General features: G+C 38.9%; 1 protein-coding gene and 1 non-coding gene across 7 annotated transcripts in view; one reads left to right on the top strand and one right to left on the bottom strand.

Moving 5' to 3' along the window:
* LOC150075351 (sushi, von Willebrand factor type A, EGF and pentraxin domain-containing protein 1-like) overlaps window positions 1-20,581 on the top strand; it is a 107,414-nt gene extending 86,833 nt beyond the window's left edge. For 4 of the 6 annotated variants that reach the window (XM_090389012.1, XM_090389011.1, XM_090389009.1 and 1 more), the window contains 7 exons: window positions 516-785; window positions 2,886-3,059; window positions 5,937-6,074; window positions 6,177-6,350; window positions 11,094-11,294; window positions 19,716-19,892; window positions 20,012-20,580. In XM_090389012.1, coding sequence (XP_090245138.1) covers window positions 516-785; window positions 2,886-3,059; window positions 5,937-6,074; window positions 6,177-6,350; window positions 11,094-11,294; window positions 19,716-19,892; window positions 20,012-20,211 — 1,334 coding nt within the window. In that variant the 3' untranslated portion in view covers window positions 20,212-20,580. Of the gene's footprint in view, window positions 1-515; window positions 786-2,885; window positions 3,060-5,936; window positions 6,075-6,176; window positions 6,351-11,093; window positions 11,295-19,715; window positions 19,893-20,011 lie in introns of all 6 variants that reach the window. The other 2 variants (XM_090389007.1, XM_090389010.1) reach the window with 2 other exon arrangements.
* Window positions 8,263-8,335, bottom strand: TRNAV-AAC (transfer RNA valine (anticodon AAC)). Its single transcript has one exon. It is a non-coding gene; the product is annotated as a tRNA-Val (tRNA).
* Window positions 20,582-22,153: the final 1,572 nt, after the last annotated feature.

Genomic DNA, 22,153 nt, shown 5'->3' with positions numbered 1-22,153 from the left:
GATGGGTGAAATGAGAAGGTTTTCTTTTCTTTTTTGAAAGTATATTCCGGTTGGCCCTAGAGTAACATAAAAAAAAAAAAAAAAAAAAAAAACCACTCCAGGCCAACAGAAATTTCAGTCAATAACAACAGAGGAAATTCTTGTAGCGCGGAATTTGTTAAAAATTGTACACACACACACACACACATATATAAAGGCTAATGTTGGAAGACGAGAATTCTTTTCCAGTTACTATGGCAACGAACTGAAACGAAATGTTTGTCGAAAATAACATTTTATTATGGAATATATTTTAAACTGTAAATCCCAACATTACATTTTCTATAAATTGAACTTTAGCTTTTATTATAGAAGGATAAAAGCTAAAGATTTTATCCTTCTATAATTAAATCATTTTAAATCATTAAAAATTTACATTCTTGTTTGTGTACGTATTCCACATAGAAAAGAAATCCAAAATGTTTCGAAACTGATTATTATTAATGCAATTTTAATATTTTTTCTTTTATTTTCAGAGACCGAGCAAGAAGCTCCACCTGCCGAGGACCGTCGTAATAAGAGCTGTATATTCCGTAACACTGAACCGAATCTAGTAGCGTTTCACGGAGATCGCAAAATAACGGAAGAGGTGACCGAATTTAAACCCGCTACAGAACTCGTATTCCGGTGTCGGGATATCGGCAAGTTCAGTCTTATCGGCAGCGTCAGACGTCGGTGTGTAAACGGAGATTGGGACGGGGTTAAACCTTCTTGTTTCGGTCTTTCTCAAGAAAATGACTATGCACGTGAGTACGATTTTTTCAGTGATTAAGTAACTCGTGGTCATGGTGGGAGCAAACCAAGAAGACACCCTCTTATTCATTGCAAAGCTTACAGCTGGAATGAACCCTCTTGTAATGGTTCCATACTCACTCAGATCTCAAGTTGCTGTCAGCAATTCACAAGCTCACCTCAAATTCTACGTTTTTCCTCCTTTATGTTGTTATTTGGATTAGAGGTGATATTCAGTATTTGTAACGCCCTTCCCTTCTTTAAGTTATATACAATACCTCGGAAAAGAATGTGTAAATCCAAGGGGATGGTACCTGCATAACCTGTAAGGCATTTGTCAAACCGCAAACCAAATACCAGTACCATAAACTACAATGGGAAAGAAATATCGTCTTGTAGTACAATACCAGAGTTTTTTTTGGTTAAACCCCATTCTTTGTGGGAAATTCTAACAACTGCAGCTACAAACTTTTTGATTTTAGTGACGTACATGAAACCTGAGACGATCATCTAAAGTTAAACCCAAATATTCGGTGTTCTGTACATATGGAATTTGAGTACCATTATAGGGTTACCTTTGGCAGCCTTCCATAATCGAAGTGGTGTTTAAACACCATGAAATTGGTCTTGGTGACAGAAATCTTTAGTTTATTTAAACCCGCCCATGTTAGTAAATCATTCAAAACTGACTGAATTTTTTGTTCGAGAATTTCTCTTGATCCTCCCTGCACTGCCACCACCACCAGGTCATCTGCATATGCAACTTTGTTGAACTCATCGCTGTCCTTCGTGAGTCACTGGTCTAGCACTGATTCCGTGGGCGGGCGGGCCGGCGGAGAAAGGTGGTGGATGAATGTGGCCGTCGACGTCTGTCTCGCAGTTTTTCAGCCAACTGAAGAGCGACAATGGCACAAATCACCGCCAACTTCAACAAGGGAGAGAGGTGTCAGAAAGAAACGTCTCCACCAAGACCATCAGGTGATCATTAGCCGCAATAGGTTATGGGAGCAGCTGACCCACCAAAGTCCCATTAACAACACCACGACACAGGACTCTACCACTGAACTGGGCGAAGGAACATCGGCACTGGACCTTGAATAATTGGAGACGGATCTCCTGGTCCGATGAGTCCCGTTTCCAGTTATTTCGAGCGGACGGGAGGGTGCGTATCTGGCGGAAACCGCACGAACCTAAGCACTCGTCATGTCAATAAGGAACTGTTTAGGCAGGTGGACGGTCGGTAATGGTCTGGGGCGTGTTCAACTGGCACACGTTGAGACCTCTGGTATATCTAGACGCATCTCTGATCGGTCCAGGTTACGTGTCTATCCTTGCAGAACATCTGCATCCCTTCATGGTCATCATGCACCCACAGGGCAATGGACTCTTCCAGCAGGTCAATGCACCTCCCCACAGAGCCATGGTGATTAGAATATGGTTCGAAAAGCATTCCGCAGATTTTACCGCCATGGAATGGCCTCCCCGTTCACCGGACATGTACCCTGTGGAAAGGTCCGTTCGACCTTTGGATCCTCCACCCAGGAATGCGACAGAATTATTGGACAGCGGTGCAGCAAGCATGGATGGAAATACCTGTGAAACGCTTTCGTGAACTACTGGTTATCCGGGCGAAAGGTGGGCGTACCCCTTACTATGTAGGTATCCCATGATTTCTGTCCACTAAGGGTACATTAACATCTTAACTATCACGTGATCACTAAATACTAACCAATCGAGAGTCCCTTACAAACTAAAATAAATATTAATATAATTTTTAAAAAATACATCATTCTCAAAATATATAATCAATAACGAAGCAATCCAATGAACAAATAAATGTTCATTACACACACAGAACCTAAAAACTTAAGTTTGAAAATTTTCCTCTCAATATTCTCTTGAAATCTTGGTGTCGAAACAATTATTTAAATTATCACTTAATATAGTGTCCAAATAAACAAGCTAAAACTTAAATATCGTTGTTTTTAAATTAATCCACTATTTGTATAGTAAATTTAATAATTATTATGGTTATAATAAAAAAAATAGTATATGTTGAATTAGCAAAAGTATATTTTTATTTTAGTTTAATTCGTATTCGCTCTGCTTTTCAGTAGAGAAGCCACCAACTATCTTATTCCGGCACCAACTTGGGCCCATTGCTCAGACTAACGATGGTAAGCTGGTCGTCTATCCTGGAACTATTCTACACCTGGAATGTCTCTGGATCCGGAAGTATGGTACCCCTCAATGGGAAATTAGTCATTCATACCGGAAATATCCGGAAGGTATGGCGTTTTATTGAAAAATTTAGTGGAGGGACCTTAGCACTTAAGATAGTAGCAGATAGCAGAATTTACCAAATTTCTTTACTTAAAATTTCGGGAAAATAAAAGAATTATTACTTTGTTACCGGCCCCCTTATTCATAACCATTAGATTATGATTGTTGCTAATGACGTGCTTTTCATCCAAAGCTTGATTACGGCTTGCTTCTTTCAAGACAACGTGTTTTTTTTTTTTTTTTGTTTTTTTCAGAATAAAGAACATGGTTCATTTTTACCCAAGTTTATCATTCGCATTTCAAATCTGTTGCAGGATATACAAGTGGTGGACAGAATAATGAAAACGCTTGGACGCCAGAGCCGTACAACATGTATGCAAGCAGAAAAGCGCTACACATGCATGACTATCGGGTACCACATGCTAATTGCTTCCGGAAGTCTTCTAGTCATGGATATAAATGGAAGTTGCGCTGGGACCCTTGGATTATGAGTGGGCATCACTATACGAGAAACTGAAATGAATTAGAATGTGATATAATTGCTGGAGTCTGATTGGCAGCAGCATCTGTGAAGATTGGCGGAACATAAGACCTCATCTCTAAATGGAACAGAAGTCGACATTACAACAGGGATATTGGATAATTAGTCAGGATTGGGAAGCAAGACGGATGAATTGTGTAAAGTTCCCTTTTGATCCATTTTCTTAGAGAAAAGGATCAGAAGGAAACTGCGAAAAACTGGATTTGAGTAACCCCAGTTGCTCAAATTTTATTTTATTTTATTTTATTTTTTATTTTATTTTATTAATAGCAAGATACACAACAGGTAACCATTAACAGTGTATCTGAGATCAGATCAATAAACATAATAACAATAATATGAAATCCAACAGGACGATAAACATTGATATAGATTCAAACAATAGAAGCATATGTACAAAAGAGGATTGTATTAAGTTACCGGTAAAACAAGTAATAATTAATCCGTTAGAGAATAGAAAAATAATATAACAAATAATAAGCTACAATAATTAGATGTGAGCTAGTCACTTTGCAGTTTAAGAGAAGAGGCAAACTTGTGGATGGAGTTCATCAGTGATTGGGAGTTGTCAAAGAAGTCAATGAGAGAGTCATTTGCTGATTTGCTGATTCTGTTCAGTGGACTGAACTTCATAAAGTCCGTGTTGGCAGAGTCAAGGCGAAACGGTGTAAGGTTCCTGACTTGTCTACAAGGATGATTGAAGTTGATTTTGCTAAGGATATCAGATGCTTCATAAATTCCAGTGATTACTTTGGCTAGGAGGGCGATGTCAGCAGTAACTCTTCTAGTGCACAGAGGCCTCAGATGAAAGTAATCACACAGCGATTCATAATACACTGAGTGATAGAATAGAGGATTGCGGTACGTAAGGTAACGGACAAAATTTTTTTGGACTGCTTCAATTTTGTTAGTTAAAGTCTTTGTGTGAGGATTCCAGATGGGTGAACTGAATTCAAGGATTGGCAGAACAATAGTTTTATAATGGATAACCGCATATCTGTAGTTTTTGAACTTGTATGTGTTCCGTTTGATGAATCCCAGTGTTTTGAATGCTTTGCTGGTGATTTTAAGGACATGGGCATCGAATTTAGCACTGCTGGAAAAGAGAATCCCCAAGTCGTTAACTTGGTCACACCTTTCGATGATCACAGAGTTAACAGTGTACTCCGTATTCATTAGTTGTGGAGATCTGCAAGATGAGAAAGAGATTACTTTACACTTCGAGGGGTTAGCAGACAAGCCATTCAGAGATAGCCACAGAGAGAATTTATTGAGAGCACATTGAAGCTGTTGAGCATCGGTAATCTCCTTCACTGCTGAGTAGATCTTAAGATCATCTGCATAGAGAGCAACTTGAACATTGGAGGTGTAGATGAAAGAAGGAAGATCATTTACGAAAACAATGAAGAGAAGAGGACCTAAGGGAGAGCCTTGTGGTACTGATGATGAGATAATCAGATAATCATCTAAGCGAGTCTCCCACTTCATCCCAGAAGATGGCCATTTCACTGGCACGAGCTCTGCGGCCATCCTAAAGATAGTCTGAACCCTGTTCTGGCGTATCTATGCCTGTCCAGGATGGGTGTCTTCTCGGATGAGAATGCTACACTTCGTGGTCTCTATTGTTAAACACTGGTTCGAAGTTACTTATCTGCTAGAATTGACAACGTTTCTTGTGAACGAATGGTGCCAGATTTCCGTGGGATTGTTTCAGTCTTTATTTTTTTTTTATTTATTTATAGTCTTTATTAATAGAAGTGAAAATTGAAGAGAGGGAATATATTACCAAACCAACTGTTCATATGTCGTCTGTGCTTCCTCAATGTATGCTGGGACTCCAAAATACAAATTCACACAGCAAATGCATGGTTAGTGTTTTTAATTTAACCTTTTTGGAAATAAAAGTGTGGATAAATCTGGGTGTAAATAAATGAAAATGACAGGTATGCCGATTTAAATATACATGGATATTTTAAGTAACAAAAAAAATAAAAGGCAAGAGTCACAAACTACATTTAGAGTCACGAAAGCTCAATTCAGTAGAAACTTTTTGTGTTCTCTTTGATTTATCTCCTAGAATCTTCTTTTAGAAACATCCTGGAAATATACTAAAATATGAAAAGAAGAAAATACGACACGCGCAGAATATATCCCTTAATTTTAATTTTCTCCAGAAAAAAAAATGGATGATAAAATTCAGCGAGTAAATACTGTAATTAGTTCCTTCGGAACATTGAAGGTAAACAGAGAGGTAGGGGATTTTATACAATATTTGCGTTTGTTTTTGTTTTTTAAATTTTTATTGGAGGTAATTAAATCTCTTTGTTGTTTTATACCTCAGGATGGACAAACGAGGCTGGAAGAGACCCGCAGCTGGAGTATCGCCTATCTATTTACCACACGCAGAAAGATGATTCCGGTAGATTCACGTGTCTTACGCCAATGGGACATCGGCATTCAGTTGACATAATCGTGTCAGGTAGGTGAGGCAGAAAGGTCCGAAACTCTGTAAGCTCATTTACCAGCCCGTCTAAGCATAAAAGTAGGTATTAACCGGTTCTTTTTGCTATTTATCCCACAGCCGTTCATTGCGACCCAATTCCTGAGGCAACAGGATTACACATCAGCAATCCAAGTACTAAAATGGAGACAAAAGTCGTTTTTTCGTGTCGAGATGGTCAGAGTCTAGTAGGAAGTGAACAAACAACATGTTTGCCTTCCGGTAATTGGTCATCCAAACCCCCAGTTTGCCAAGGTGAGTACAAAAATTTTGTGGTAGAATATTTGGACACTTCAGAATATTAATTCTGAATCTTCGAGATTCAGATTTTAAGTAAACTTCCAAAAAAGTTACTAAAATCTTAAGATGGTCATTGTGGATTACAAATTCCAGTGGATTTGAAATTAATTGTGGTGTTCAAATATCCAGAATCAATAAGAACCTATAAAAATATCTTCATGTGTTTCATCGGCTTTTGACAAAAAAAATATATTTAATATTCGATACGTCAAAGAAAACATTTTCCCATAAATATTAAATTAGTTCCTTTGGTGAGTCAGGATAAAAATTTACATTCTTGTAACCAGTTCGGATTACGAATTTAAGTGACAACGTTTCTGAACTCTTTTGGGGAAACTGTCATCAGGACAAAAGAATGCATCTGCAAGAATTAAAACAGTGCAGATGAATATCGACAAAACTTATTTTTGTCAATTCTTTATTGTATACAGGAATGAATGAATAGATCAATGGCATACAACCTCATGGGGTCTGCAAGAAGGTTCGCTTTCTGCTCATTATATGCGCCACGAACGATATGCAGCAAAAAAGATACACGCTTACCCATCGCACTAATTCTGAGAGATACCATTTATTATTTTTGACGTCCTTCATTGCAGTTTCGTTGGAGAATCTCTCAGTAACTTTAACTTTTTACTCTTCTGTGTCTGGTCATAACTTCTTACATTTCAAACACTAGAAATTTATTCGGCGTAATAATTTCAAGCTGCTGAGAAATAAGCATAGATTCTGTAGAGGGAGACAAACAAAACAACAGTGGCGAGTCTTCCTCTTCATCTTTAAAGGCTTCTCTAAATAACTTCCTCTCTTTGAGAAGAAATATGATCTTAGAGCTGGCCAGTTAAACCAAAGTAATCAATGTTTGTCACGAGTCATCCGCCTTAGCCTATCTCCACACCCCGAATCAGTGAACTCGAAGAATGACTTGAGTTTTCCTTCTTAGTGTGCGATGAAAATTCATATGCATTTTCACGATAAGTATTTCCACATCAAAAGAGAAAGTTTGAAAAGCAAACTTAATATAGCTGTGCATTATTATTGATGCTGTGATTTTCATTTTTTTCATTTATGGATACATTTTGTCATAATTAACTAAGTATTTATAAGCAGAGAATCCATTAATATTATTAGGTGCATTCGCATATTCATAACTACCCGTTTTCTTCACCAAGTCTATCTGTCCATCCGTCCGCATGTAATAACCCGATTCTATGCATTGTGGCTGAATATAAACATCACTACTTTTTGAAGAGCTCGTTTTTTTCTTTTTTTTTTTTATCAATTTACTAAACATATAAATAACGAATTTTTACTAATTGTTTATTATATGTTTATTTTACGTTTAATTATTATTTAATTATTAATATTTATTATATTATATCGTGGCAGAAATGTAATATACGTGTTTGTATTCCAATTTTTATTAAAATTCAAGGGGAAGTGAGAAAAGTACATTACAAAAATGTTGACCGCATATTACTATCTGAGGTATCGGTTGGTATTTGTTTAGTTTATTTTTTTCTATTTAATTTGTTTATTATTTTAATACTTGCTGCATTTGAATTTTTATTAAAAAAATATTCAGCAAAAATAAGTACAGTATTGCAAAAAAAAATTGAGAGATATTATGCTGTGAGGTATGTGTAGTGAAATGAAAGAATGCTCATGGTGTAAAAATAAAAAGAGTAAAGGGCAAAGTCAGAGGAGTTCACAAGGTGGAGAGAGAGAGAGAGAGAATACAAGAAACAGCACCGTATTTAGCAGTCAAACGACTTGAACCAAGGTCATTCAAAGCGCATGTACTCATGTATCATCGACTGACCACTCGGTTGCTGTCGGGCTTTAAAAAGGGAAAAAAAAAAAAAGATGTGCCTGCCAGGGTTCGAATCTGGGATCATCCGCGTGTTAGGCGGATGTGATAACCACTACACCACAGGCACTGACCAGAAACATTTTCTTTTAATTTTTAATTAGTAATAAGATAATTATTTGCATTTCATTTTGATGATAACTATAAAATTTGATTTTAATTTCAACTTAACTAATAATCTGAATACTAATCAAGAACTGAAAGAAGTGATTTCCATTTAGTTATTTATTTTAGTTTTTTGTTAATATGCATACCTCTTATGTAAAAATAAATAAATAAATAAAATAAAAATAAAAATTATCAATTCTAGGGCAGAAATATACGTAAAAGGTAAATCATCGAAGGCGCCTTTTTTATATTTACTCTAGATATTGCTCCTAGGGGAAAATGCTCTTAGTGTCATTGAAAAGTTTGTGAACGGAACATAATGCCCAAGTTCAGTTCTACTGATTAAACAATTGCAATTTTAATATTCGTGGTCTCCATTTTGTTTAAAAAGAATCAGTCCAAATGATTCAATGATTTTCTATAATCGTTAAATAATAGACTGCTATTATTAAACTCCAACTGAATAATCAGCTCATGGTGCACATTCCTTACATCACTTAAATATTATGGTGGAGGACTATATATGGCGATAAATTGACAGGTTAAGGGGATTTTCAAAACTTGATATTTAAAAAACAAACGTAATTTTCATTAAGGTTTTAAAAATAATCTATTATCCTCCAAGTTAAGTCAGGCGAGTTACCTCCTGACTTGCAGGATAACTCACTCTCTCATTGAAATCTGTTAGGAACATAGGGAGGGTAGATGCAGTTCATCAAATCCGTTCTAATCATGGTAATATTATTATTACTCTTCACCGCAGAACCAAAATGCGACCACGCTCTATTAAATATTGCACGCGCAGTGCTATGCAGTTGTCCTGTGAGGTAGGCCGATCTATAACTCGCAAATTGTCCTTTGAGCAAAGGTTTTCTATAAACCGATGTTACCAATCAACACCTTCACACTAAATTAGGACATACGACGAAAAGAGCGCATGGTCCACTTCCGATTTCATGGTAAACTGAATATAGGGTGATAACGAATTCACACATTTGAGGAGCAGCATCTCAGATCCACGAGGAATTAACGTGAACACATAACCCAAACATTTCCGCCAGAGTCCCCCCTCTGTTACCAACAGATTCAGAAATATATCTTTTTCCAATGCCTGTGCTTCTGGGGGCATCCATTGCCGCATCCTGAATTTATCGGTATAAAGAATCATCGAATACGATCGCACAATCGATCACATAAATATTCAAGGCCGTACAAATATCACCCACTGAGAGCGAGATCCTGTTGCCTAGTGTGCAATTCTCCAATATACGCATAGCAAAAGCAACCGCTGACTGTATCGATACAGAAGCAAACGGGGAGACAACATCAAAGGAAATCATTTGAAGAGCATCCTCAAATGGTTTCCTTTGATGAATTCCGAGGATACTAAAGGATTTTTAGCATCATTTAGCATCCTCGCTCTCATGGATGCTAAAAATCCTTAAATAATCTGAAGAAAATGCGTGCTGTACAATTCACTACATTATTCCTTCTTCCAATGAACGGTGACAATAATTCTTGGAAAGATCATGAGTCGGAGTGTCACAAAAAGCCACAACAGGACTGAACTTACGTATTTTCGGCAAACCATCAAACTGGAGATGTGCTATGTAGGAGAAACTCTCCGAGGATTATGTGATCATGTTTCGGAGCACAGGAGGGTCTAACCGCCAAGCCAATTTGCACGTTCTACTTGCAGAATATTACCGTATGGAGCAGCGTGCTCATTTTAATCTAATCTTAAGCTAATTAAGCTAATATTAATTATCGCTCCTTATTGGAAGCACTTCATGGCGGATCCAAATGTAAATCGCAACAGGGAGCCCCGCATACACCCTATTATGGAGGAGGTCATCCTGCAGTACGATGTGCGTTGCCGATCAGCTTATGCAGGCGCAGTGACTAATTGGGGATATCATGTTCCTAGGAACCTGACTAATATGCATATCTGTCATGATCAACACGTAATCAGGGTATCCGATCATGTGTTGTTATGTCATCCAATAACATTTGTCGTGACATTCAATAGTTTTTAATGGAGCACATCGTTCCGAAAGCTACTAGTATTATTTTCATAGCATTTAATTTATTTTGTAATTTACGCTTTATGCTTTTATTATTTACATTTTAACTGTATAATTTTAATATTTTAATAATGTTCTTCAGTTTCGTTGGTTGCAGCAAGATCTGTTTTAATGATACGCTTATCACAGACGCGCAGGGCCTTTTATGGAAAATTGCCGAAGTGGCAATTTTCGATAAAAGGCCCTGCACTTCCAACTGAACACCAAATTCAGTTGGAAGTGAAACTTTCCTAGTATCACCCACTTCTCTTCAGTGGGTACAACTAGTGAAACTCAGGAAGAGAAACTTCTTAAGTTTCACCAAACTTTTCCATTGAATTTATTCATAGATGGGTAACATAAGCCAGTACATCACCAGTAGATCAACGCTGATGGAATCCATACTTGGAGATAATTGATCAGATCTGAAAATGTAAACCGGTTCATACAAGTAGTATGAGGTAGTGTGAACCACACACCACCTTATACAAGTCCTGTTAAAAGTGTTAACGCATGTATTCAGATGTAAATGTCTTTTTTTTTTTAGTGTATACATGTAAAGTAAATGTTTTAGTGTATATTTTGTATGTATGTGTATTTAGTTATATAGAAAGCTAATAACCGTATCACTTTCTTTGAACACCAAATTATACTCAGAGGGCTTGTCTTTGTCTTCAGTAATGGAATGTCCGGAGTTGACGAATGGAAGTGATGGGCGCTTACAAGTGGAAGTCACAGGGAGGTATGTGGGTGCAAAGGCCATCTTTACATGTGCTACAGGGTTCGGTTTACGTGGCCAAGGAGAGTTATCGTGCCAAGACAGTGGCCAGTGGACAGGCGCAATCCCATATTGCGAAGGTAAGTTAAAAAGTTATGACTGCTGTCGAACTGATTTTCGTTTTTTAATTTTTCATTTGGATCATTCTACTGCAATCTCTGGCAGTTTGTGATTTGTAATTTGCATATTGGTTTGATTAAAGTGGAGTTATAATCGTCTATTGTCGCTGTATTTAGCCATAAGGAACGTTCATTATCATCAACGTAGGGGTAAGTTGATAATTTCGCAGCGAATTCAACAATAATTGCAGCTCAGATGCCCATGTATATAGCTTGAACATCAATTGACTCTCGCACGAATTGTGCTGATGTAGCAGGTGTCAGTATAGAGTGGGACTATTATGAACTGCTCACGATTCTCAAGCACAGTTGTTGCTGAAACACCCAATGCAACTACTAAAAGATTACAGGACGAAGAACCACGAGATATAGAAGAAAATGAAGAGTACACTGCTGTTGTGAAGAAGTTGTGCAGCAATCTCATACGGCAGTCCAATTATGTCTAGTGAAATTCAGTTGGAAGTGAAACTTTCCTAGCATCACCCACTTCTCTTCAGTGGGTACAACTGGGTACAGTATGGCATTGACCGTTCTCGTAATTCAGCCAAAGTTAGGACAAAAATGGCTGTTTTCATCAGAAGAGTCAAGGAAGAAGATTCCAACAAAATGCCAGTTTAACCACTGACGAGTGAATGTACTGAAAAACAGAAACAAAAAGAAGACATGTGGTCACGTGTTTTTGTAAAGGGCGGCTCTTGGAACGTTGGTTCAACTCCGCCTCGTATCTCTGTGAAGAACAGTATCACTCTACAAATGGGTCAGCTATGTGTGTGTTCTGTTGTTCTGTTCTGGCCGCCTAGCTACCCAGAAGCATCAGTCACCTGGACAGATGATTCTGGGTACTCGTCCACACCACGGGAGAGTGGGCCAGTCCTAATTGTGCTCATAGTGTCTCAATTTGAGACTCTGACTCACCTAATGTTTCCAAAAGGTAGGCCAGATTCCTCCGGGGGCCCACTCCAGAGGAGAAAATAAATAAATAAAAAAAAAGCTTCTCGTAGTGTATTAAAAAAAAAAAAAGAAAACAAAAGGGAAAAAAGTTGAAGAGAAAAACAAAAAAAGGAAACACAAAAACAAAAAAAAAAAGATGAAAAAAAAAAAAAAATAAAAAAGATAAATAAATAAATAAAAAAGAGAAGAAGAGAGGGAAAATGTTCTCGTGGTCCATTTATATATATAAAAAAGAAAGAAACAAAGAAAAAAAGATTTAGTTGGAGTTAGTTTATTGATGGTTTGCAATCAGTGACTTCCGCAGGGCAAAGACGTCTGCGGCGAAGGCTTGGAAGGCAGCGAGGTTAGTTGAGGTGCTGATAAGTTTATGGACCTAGTCTGGGGAGAAATCAGGGTTCTTGCTCTTGAGGCGGTCTTTGTATTCTTGATACTGGACACATTCAAATATTAAGTGGTGCCAATTTTCACTCTGTCCACAGAAGCATATGTTAGTATTTAAACCCCAAATTGATGAAGTTTTTCATTAAGTGATCCATGCCCAGTTATAAGGAACGAGCATTCAAGACTGAGGGAAAACCAGACACTATTCTTTTTGGGCATCACAAAGGTCACATCTGGTGAAAATTTCTGGTCGCCACCCCCACGGCCGAGGTGTCCCATCTGGTCTGCCACGCATTAATAAGCTCATTTAAGCAGCGAGCTTTTTCTCTTTTAACATCTGTATTTAAGGAGAGTTCTATGTCAAGGATAAAGGAAGGAATGCTTTTCCTGAGTCGGTAGCAAAGACCTCTATAGATTATATATAAGTCTAATGGAAGAGTGCCTGCCATTACTTGGATTGCAGCTGTGGAGATTGTACAGCAGACCCGATGGGTTGCCAAAATCATTCCTCTCTGAATAGAATTGAGTTTCTCTCTCAGTTTGACGACAGGAACCCGATGAAACCAAGCCCCGGCTGCGAGGGAGACAATTGGGAGAAAAACGGCCTTGTAGTTGAGCAGCACGGTACGCCTTGATAGTCTCCACTCTCTCCTGAATATTCTTACAATGGAGGCTGTGAACTTCTTGATCTTTGCACTGAGATGATGAAGATTATTATTATTAATAATATTTTATTTCCACATCAGTGGGCACCCCTGGAACAGCCTAGTTCTGCTAGAAGGGTGTACATTATGCAAATTCCAGTTGATTACATTCATTGGAATTGCAAGAGATCAAAACAGATTGAAATACAAAACAAAGTAAAAATCAATAAATAAAATAATGAACAAAAAAATAAATAAATAACAAACAATAAAAAACACAACGGTGAATCCAGGAAAGCCTTTGCAGGGAATTCTTTTCACATAATGCTTATTGTTCGTGTTTATAGAGTTCTTTCACTATGTCCTGTCCATTGCGCTTCGAGCTGCAGAAAGATGAGGCATCAATTCCCAGGAAGTTATACATTCCGAACGTATTTGTCGGGAACACTGACGTAAGGCATTCACATTTTGCAGAAAACATTGTAGACAATGTGTTGAACTGCACCCGGTTCGTTGTGAGGTCCGAGGGTTTTCAGAAACATACCAGATGTCACGTGAATCCATTTGGCCACATAGAAGTTGTGCCAAGGTGTGTAGATTCCTCTCTTTCACTATGGTTTCCCAGGGTTTCATGCACCGGTTTGCATAGAGCACGCTACTAGAGATGGTGAAAGGGTAGCCCATCTACCTGTTTAGCCATCTCAGGAGCCAATTTCAATCCCCAAGAAATCTCTGTAATTGAGTAGAGGAAGCTCCTGACCAGAGTACTGAAGCGTAGAGCGATAAGGGTGTTAAATTCCTTCAGACGTATTCCAAAAGGAACTCTCGAGGCCTAAGACCGACTAGTTCCTGCTGGATTGTCCAGTACGCCGCAAGCGTTTTTATCCTGGCCATCTTGAGGTGGTCTTTGAAAGTAAGCCCATCATTCCACTTCAACCCCAGATCTGTGTGGGAGTGAACCTTTTTAATGGCGGTCCCATTTATTGTGAGCATAATTTCATTAATAGTCCTCCTTTTTGTGAAAGTCATCTGAGCTGCTTTTTGAGGATTCAGTTTAAGTCCCAGACAATCCCGGAGTTCAAACAGTACTATCTGATTTTCATAGGCGACTGCCTCAGCTTTTGCTGGATCATCGAATGTGACCAGCATCTTAAGATCACCAGCGTGTGAAATGAAGTTTGGGTGCTTCACAAGGAAGGGCTCTAGTGCTGCGGCAAAAAAACCATGGTGAAAGAACTCACTCACCCTTGTGGGATCCCGACAGAGGTCGTGGTGGTCCTCTCCAATCTATGATCGTATTTAATAAAGATTTGCTTGTTGATGAGAAGTTGATGGAGGATAGCAAGAAGATTACCTTCGATTTTGAAACAATGCTTCAAAATGTGGGAGGAATGATAGTCGTGGTCGATTACCACTCCAAGGATTTTGGTTTGGTCAACAAAAGGTATTTGGATCCTGTTGATTTTGACCTGAGACGGGGCGCCTTCGAAGATCAAGCCTGGTTTTTAAAACCATCATTTTTTGATTTGGTAGGATTTATCTGAAGTTTGTTAAGCACTGTTCAGGAGATGAGGTTATTGAGGACCCGCTGTGCTGTTGATTCAAGTGCTGCTCTGCTGGAGTGTCCAGCGAAGACGATAGTAAGATCGTTAGAGAATGCGATGATTTTGGTTTTTTCAAAGGTGTTGTTAAGCCAGCTTTGCAACAAAAACAAGAGGTAGAGAATGTCAGCAGCATCAGCCTCTTGTACGTCAGCAACATATAACAAGAAAAACAGTGAATAAATGTGTGGCTTTTGTGCGCTGAACGATCCGAAATCTGTTAAAAAACGAACCTGGATTCAATGTCCAAGTTATTGCACATGGTACCACTCAAATTCCTATTTCTGTCGATTCAATAAGGACGGAAACTTTCCTTTGTGGAAGATGCAAATGATTATACACAGGTCAACAAAAATGTTTCTGGTTTGAAAATAGTCAATTCTTCTTAATTTCAGCATGAGAAAAACGAATATATCATTTAAAACTCTTAGTTAGCTCTCGGTTCCACGATATGGCCCCTCTTATAATTTAGGGGAATATTGGTGAATACTAGGGAATTTTGGAGGCTAGAGAATAGATAGGTTGGTAACATTAAAACAGGAACCGATATGCCATGTTTTTTTTGTTTTGTTTTTTTTTTTGTATTTCTGTGTATCATTTACCTTGCAAGTGATGCTATGAGTGGTGTTCATTTCTTTCTTTTTTTTTTTTTTTTTTTCAGGTTTATGGACAAAAATTACGTAAAAAGCCAGGATACCACATAAATGTGTTAACAATGTTGACAATTTTTGTTATGTGTGTGGCATTGTCACATTTGAAAAAAATGTGACATTTTCCACTCAGAAACGCCAATTGACTCCACTTGTGAAGATAGCCTACTACCATTATTTTGGCTGTAAGGTAGTGGATGAAGACAAACCCTGGGCACCTCATATTTACTGGAACACATGTGCTGTAAATCTTCGCGGATGGTTGAATAACAAAGGACGTTCAATGCCTTTTGCCATCCCAGTGATTTGGAGGGAGCCTTCAAATCATGTAAATGACTGTTATTTCTGCATGGTGCTTCCTCTTCAGCATGGCATGTCAAAAAAAAGGAAGTGGACTGTGGAATACCCCAACATCCCGTCAGCTATCCGACCAGTGGCACATGGGGGATGGTCTGCCTGTACCTCACTCTCCAGAAGAGTACACTTTGAAGTCTGATGAAGATGGGGAGTGTGAGGAATGATGGACAACCTGGGCCTTCAACGTCACAGGATCCTGATTTTGTGCTAGAACCTGAGTCGCCGAGTGAGTCACACAGAATCGCTCAAGGTGAATTAAGTGATCTAACTCGAGACCTAGATCTATCGAAAGATAAAGCAGAGCTTCTGGGATCAAGGCTCCAACAGTGGAATCTTCTGCAACCAAATGTCAAGGTGTCCGTGTACAGGAGCAGGCAGAATGCTTTGACTCCATATTTTAAAAGTGAAAACAACCTTGTTGCCTGCTATGATGTCAATAGTTTGATTACAGCTTTGAATGTGGAGCACAAACCACAGGACTGGAGGCTATTCATAGACTCGTCAAAGCTAAGCTTAAAAACTGTTTTGCTCCACAATAGCAACGCTCTTCCTTTAATTCTTCTAGGCCATGCTGTCCACATTCTCGGGACGGGAGGAACTTTAGTGGGCTTTTTTCACTCCGTGGCTGAGTTAGTCGGTCTCAGGGGTGGACAGCAAGGTTTTTTTCCCTCAGAAACTGGGGTTTTTTCGTCCAGCAAAACAGGCAAATCGACCAGAGAACAAACGCAATATACAGACACGAATACGGGTTAATGTATTTAATTACGGGAAACCCTAAAATAATAATAATAATAATAATAATGTCGACATTCTCGGCCTTTTGGCTAAGATCAAAGTGTATTGTCCACATGAAGGAGACATATGAGAATATGAAATTAATTTTGGAAGCAATGAAGTATAAAGGCAGCCAATGGCAGATCTGTGGAGACCTGAAGGTGATTGCAATACTGCTGGGCATGCAGTTGGGATACACGAAGTACTGCTGTTTTCTGTGTGAATGGGATAGTCGAGCTAGGTCCTCACACTACAAGAGAAAAGTCTGGCCTATAAGGGAAAATCTGCGTCCCGGGGAAAAAATGTCCAGCACAATCCTCTGGTTAATCGAAGCAAAATTCTTCTGCCCCCTTTACACATCTAGGACTCATAAGAACTTTGTTAAGGGGATGAACCAGGATGGAGAAGCTTTCAAGTACCTGAGAGGACAATTTCCATTGTCGAGTGATGCTAAGAATAAGGAAGGAATCTTTCTTGGTCCGCAAATTCGTGAATTTTTAAAGGATGAAAACTTTGAGCGAGCCCTCCAGGGTAATGAGAACGCAGCTTGGGAAGCCTTTAAAAGTGTTGTGCATGACTTCCTGGGAAACCGAAGAGCTGGAAACTACGTTGAGACTGTGAACAACCTTCTAGAACAGTATCATCAATTAGGCTGCAACATGTCACTGAAAATCCACTTTCTCGACTCTCATCTGGACTTCTTCCCTGACAAGTGGTGCAGTGAGCACGGTGAACGATTTCACCAAGACATTTCAGCAATAGAAAGAAGATATCAGAAAAAGAAGGCGCCGTCATGAATAGGCCACAATTTGAGAAAGTACTTTCGGTTCCTGTGCAGTTTCTTGTTTTTTACGTTTTAATTAAAAACAACTGCGATTTATGTTGTATCAAGGAAATGCAAATATGAGATTGTTTTAATTTACTTTTCACTCCGACTACTGCTGAAATTACTATATTCTTAGACAATAGTGAAAGTACTGTATCTCAAAAACTAGAGCTAATAAAAATTTCTGAAACCATATTCGTTGTTCTCAACCCAAAATTAGTAAAGTTCGCCTATTTTAAGAAAGGAAACAAATTCAAAGAATTTTTTTGTCGAACAGTGTTAATGCGTCATTTAAATACAGTCCTATTGTGAAAATTCGTACGATGTCTATTATTCCACGATGCATGCGCCATTGAAATCCATATCAACTACTTCATGTTTGATGTTTACAATTTTTAGTGTCATAAGCCCTTAAGCGTCTCATTTTATATGAAATCATCAGAAAAATTCCAATGCAGCATCTTGTATATTTAATAAGACACGTACAAGGCACCGCGTAGGAATATTTCATTAAGAAACGTACAAGGTACTACGTAGGAATATTTCATAAAAAACGTACACGGTACTGCGTAGAAATTAATAAGATACGTACAATGTACGCGTAGGAATATTTCATTAGGAAACGTACAAGGTACTGCGTATTAATTAATAAGAAACGTGCAATGTACGCGTAGGAATATTTCATTAGGAAACGTACAAGGTACTGCGTAGGAATTAATAAGAAACGTACAATGTACACGTAGGAATATTTCATTAGGAAACGTACAAGGTACTACGTATTAATTAATAAGAAACGTACAAGGTACGCGTAGGGATATTTCATTAGGAAGCATACAAGGTACTGCGTAGGAATTAATAAGAAACGTACAATGTACGCGTAGGAATATTTCATTAGGAAACGTACAAGGTACTGCGCATTAATTAATAAGAAACGTACAATGTACGCGTAGGAATATTTCATTAGGAAGTGTACAAGGTACTGCGCATTAATTAATAAGAAACGTACAATGTACGCGTAGGAATACTTCATTAGGAAGTGTACAAGGTACTGCGTAAGGATATTTCATAAGAAATATTTTATGATAAATGTACAAGATAGCTTATCTCATGAAATACGTACGTACTGTATTCGTGTTTTTCAAGAAAAAGCTAGAAATGCGAAGTTGTTAAGGAGCAACCAGATGCTTCACTTCCTGCTTTTTATAAGAAATGTGATTAAATACTTTTCTTTATTTCCCCGCATTACCGTTCGGCCCAACTTTTACGGTCTGTATCCGGGTCACATTTATCCGTCGGGATATTTAAAGGGGGATCATTTTGACCGCCAAACCGTGTACGGTGATATGGTGGCAACACGTTGCGATGTTTCCCCGCATCGGTGTGCACGTGACAGCCTCCCCATCGTAGAGCGGGTAATGGGGAACGGTCGCTCAAAATGTGCGGCAACAGAGTCGCCGGGCTGCTTCCGAACTCACTTGTTACTAGGGGGGGAAACAGACGCGTTTATGGCACACACACACACACACACACGGGCGCGCGGCTTTCATTTCGAACTCCTCTTTCCCGCTGTGCTCCCAGGCGATGGGATCCTGTCGTTGAGTTTAGGAACAGCAGGTGTATACGTAATGACCTGCCTTTTTTTGTTGTCGTCGCGAGACCTGCCTTTTAGCTAATCACTAAAGTTAGGATTCAAACAGAAAGAGAAGAAGAAAAAAAAGGAACAGGCACTGGTGCAGAGAAAGCGCATTTACTGCGTTTTTTTCCCCTCCCATTCCTTTTAAAAGGCCATTAATTGCATCAATGTGGGCTTTGGATTCCCCCCCCCCTTTTTTTTGTTCCAACCACGCAGATGTTGCTTGGAAAATTCGTGGCTACTTTTGGAGATTAACGAACCTTGTACCATCCTCTCTGTACGTACGTCTCGATATCACGCCTTAAAATAACGGACGATAGCCCGAACTGAACTGAGTCATCCTCAGAAGGCACCACGATGGCATCTGCACATTTGAAGGCAACTTGTCTCGAAATGAATCGACTTATTTAGTAATTCAAACGATATGAAATCTATCCAAGAAAATTAGCTTAAATATAACCTTCCGCGTGTGTGCCATCCTCATAAGGTTTCTAAGGCTTTATTAAGAATGTTATGATTTTTGAAATAAAGAAGCCGCAGTATTTTCTTTCTTGTTTTTATTTAGAAGTGGTCTGTGACCCTCCGGATGCTCCCGAACATGGCTACCTGCACGATATCAGGAACAACAGCTACAGAGGGGGAGTGGTGGTCCAGTTTGCCTGCAACACCGGATATATGATGGATGGAACAGCGATTGCCGTGTGCCAGGAGAGTGGACGTTGGTCCGCACCGGTGCCCAAATGTAAATGAATTATTTTTGTTCAAATACGCGGAGTTTCTTTTTTTATCGATACTCGAACATTTTAAGCGTTTCAATCCTTGGCATCCTCAGTATTAAATGTGCTTTTCTCTTTCATCCAGGTGTACCCGCTTGCACGTATCCGGGAATAACCCCGGGAACTACGATCTCTAACGTCAAGTTCTATTACCGAATCAACGAAACGGTGACCTTTGACTGTGCCGAAGGAACCGAGCTGCGAGGTGCGGCGATGATGCGGTGTTTAGAGGATGGTCGTTGGTCCAGCACCATCCCCACGTGTCATTTGGTGAGAAAAGGCTAGAGAAGACGACGTCGCGCTTCCTTCCCCCCGATTATTCAACGAACTGAGTGCTGCGCGTGGCAAATGTTTGTGGATCCTCAGCACGGGACTGCTACAGGAGACACCCATAAAGTCCTCGAGCCAAGTGGGAACGCCGAAAAGACATTTCTCAAATGAATGTACTCGTGTTTATTTTTAATATGCAATTTATTCCACTTTGTCATCTTTGATTTGTAAGGCAGTGAGAGGGAGGAAAGGCTCTTCCATCTCTTATATACTCGTGTCTTGATTTTAATTTCGTATCTCGTCGGTAGAAAGGCTCTCGCAATGCGACCCACAAGTTCAACACGATTCGTGTATTTTCAATATTTATTATAATTTAATTGCATTATTTTTTTGGTTTCATTTGAAATTTGCCATTGAAATAGAAATGTCGGGCTGATAAAAGAACCCGGAAATATATCCGAAACCATATCAAATATTCTCAGGCATAACTTTTTTTCATTTTTCTCCCTCCTCCACTTATCTCTTCATTTTCCCCTTCCTTCACCACTTTATCCGCTTTCTTTCCACCTTTGTTAGTCTCATCATTTCTCTCTCTCCCTATCCCTCCCTTTCCTTCATTCATCTCTGCTGCCCACCCTAATCTCATCTATCTATATCATTTTTCTCTATCTTTTTATTTTCTCATCTACCTCTCACTCTTTCTCTCGCCTACTGGAGAAACCCCTGTCTTCATCTTTTCCTACCCTTCCTTTTATTTCTCCGTCTTCCCTATCTTTCTAAATTTCGTTCTCCTCTCCATCCCCTCCTCCCGCTTTTGTTTTTCATAATTCTCTTTATATCACTCAAATTCTCCTCTTCATGTCTTTCTCTCCCTCTATCACATTTCTCTATCTTTCTATTTTCTCATCAATTTCTCACTCTTTCTCTCGCCTACAGAAGGAGAAACACCTCTCTTCATCTTTTCTTACCCTTCCTTTCATTTCTCCTTCTTCCCTCCGTCTTTCTAAATTTCGTTCTTCCCTCTGTCCCTCCTCCTGTATATCTTTTCTCTCCTCCCGTTTTTTCCCATAATTCTCTTTATATATATATATATATATCTCATTGTCCTCGTCCTCTCTCTCTCTCTCATTGTCCTCTTCCTGCCCCATTTTTCTGTACCTTTCAATTTTCCCATCAATGATCAAAAGAATTTTCTCATTCTTTTGATCATCTACAGGAGAAAAAGAAATCCCTCTTTTCATCTCTTCTTACCCTTTTCTTCATCTTTCCTCCTTCCCTCCTTTTGTCTTTCTAAATTTCGTTCTCTTCTTCATTCTCTGCTCCCGTTTTTTCCCATAATTCTCCTCTTATATCTCACTCTCATTCTCCTCTTCCTGTCTCCATTTCTCTCTTTCCACCACTCTCCTATTCCTGTATTTATTTCCATTACTCTCATATTCCTGTCTCTTATTTCTCTCTTTCCATCACTCTCCTATTCCTGTCTCTCTATTTCCATAATTCTCCTGTTTATCTTACCTCCTTCACCTCTGTCTCTCTCTCTCTCTCTTTCTCTTATGTATATCTTTCCCCATTTATCTCCTTCTCCTATTTATATATTTCGTCTACTTTTCCTGCTTCTATTTCTCTTTCTCCTTTTTATGTCTTTCTTTCTCCTATTTTTATGTATCTCTCACTTTCCACCTCCTCATGTCCCATCAAACTTGCAAGAAGATAATGTAAGGTGTAATGTATTTGACACTTTTCGCTATACATCTGACCGCTGCATCGCTTTTCGTCTGGAATTTCTGTCGTCGTTCGTCTGAAATGTGCAGTAGATTGCAGCGCTTGTTCTCTCAAAACTTACTGATCTCCTCTATCGTTCTGCTTCTCAAATCATTTTTCTTATGATTTTCAACGCTTTCTCTGTTTATTGCTTCTTTTCTTTTGCTCTTCGTTCATAAGTAGCTTCGTAATCTCG

This window comes from Mastigoproctus giganteus, chromosome 14, assembly GCF_048544385.1.
Source record: "Mastigoproctus giganteus isolate SK-2022 chromosome 14, ASM4854438v1, whole genome shotgun sequence".
In the NCBI taxonomy this organism is placed as follows: domain Eukaryota; kingdom Metazoa; phylum Arthropoda; class Arachnida; order Uropygi; family Thelyphonidae; genus Mastigoproctus; species Mastigoproctus giganteus.
Note: the sequence above shows the minus strand (reverse complement) of the source record. Positions and strands in the feature narration are given on the sequence as shown.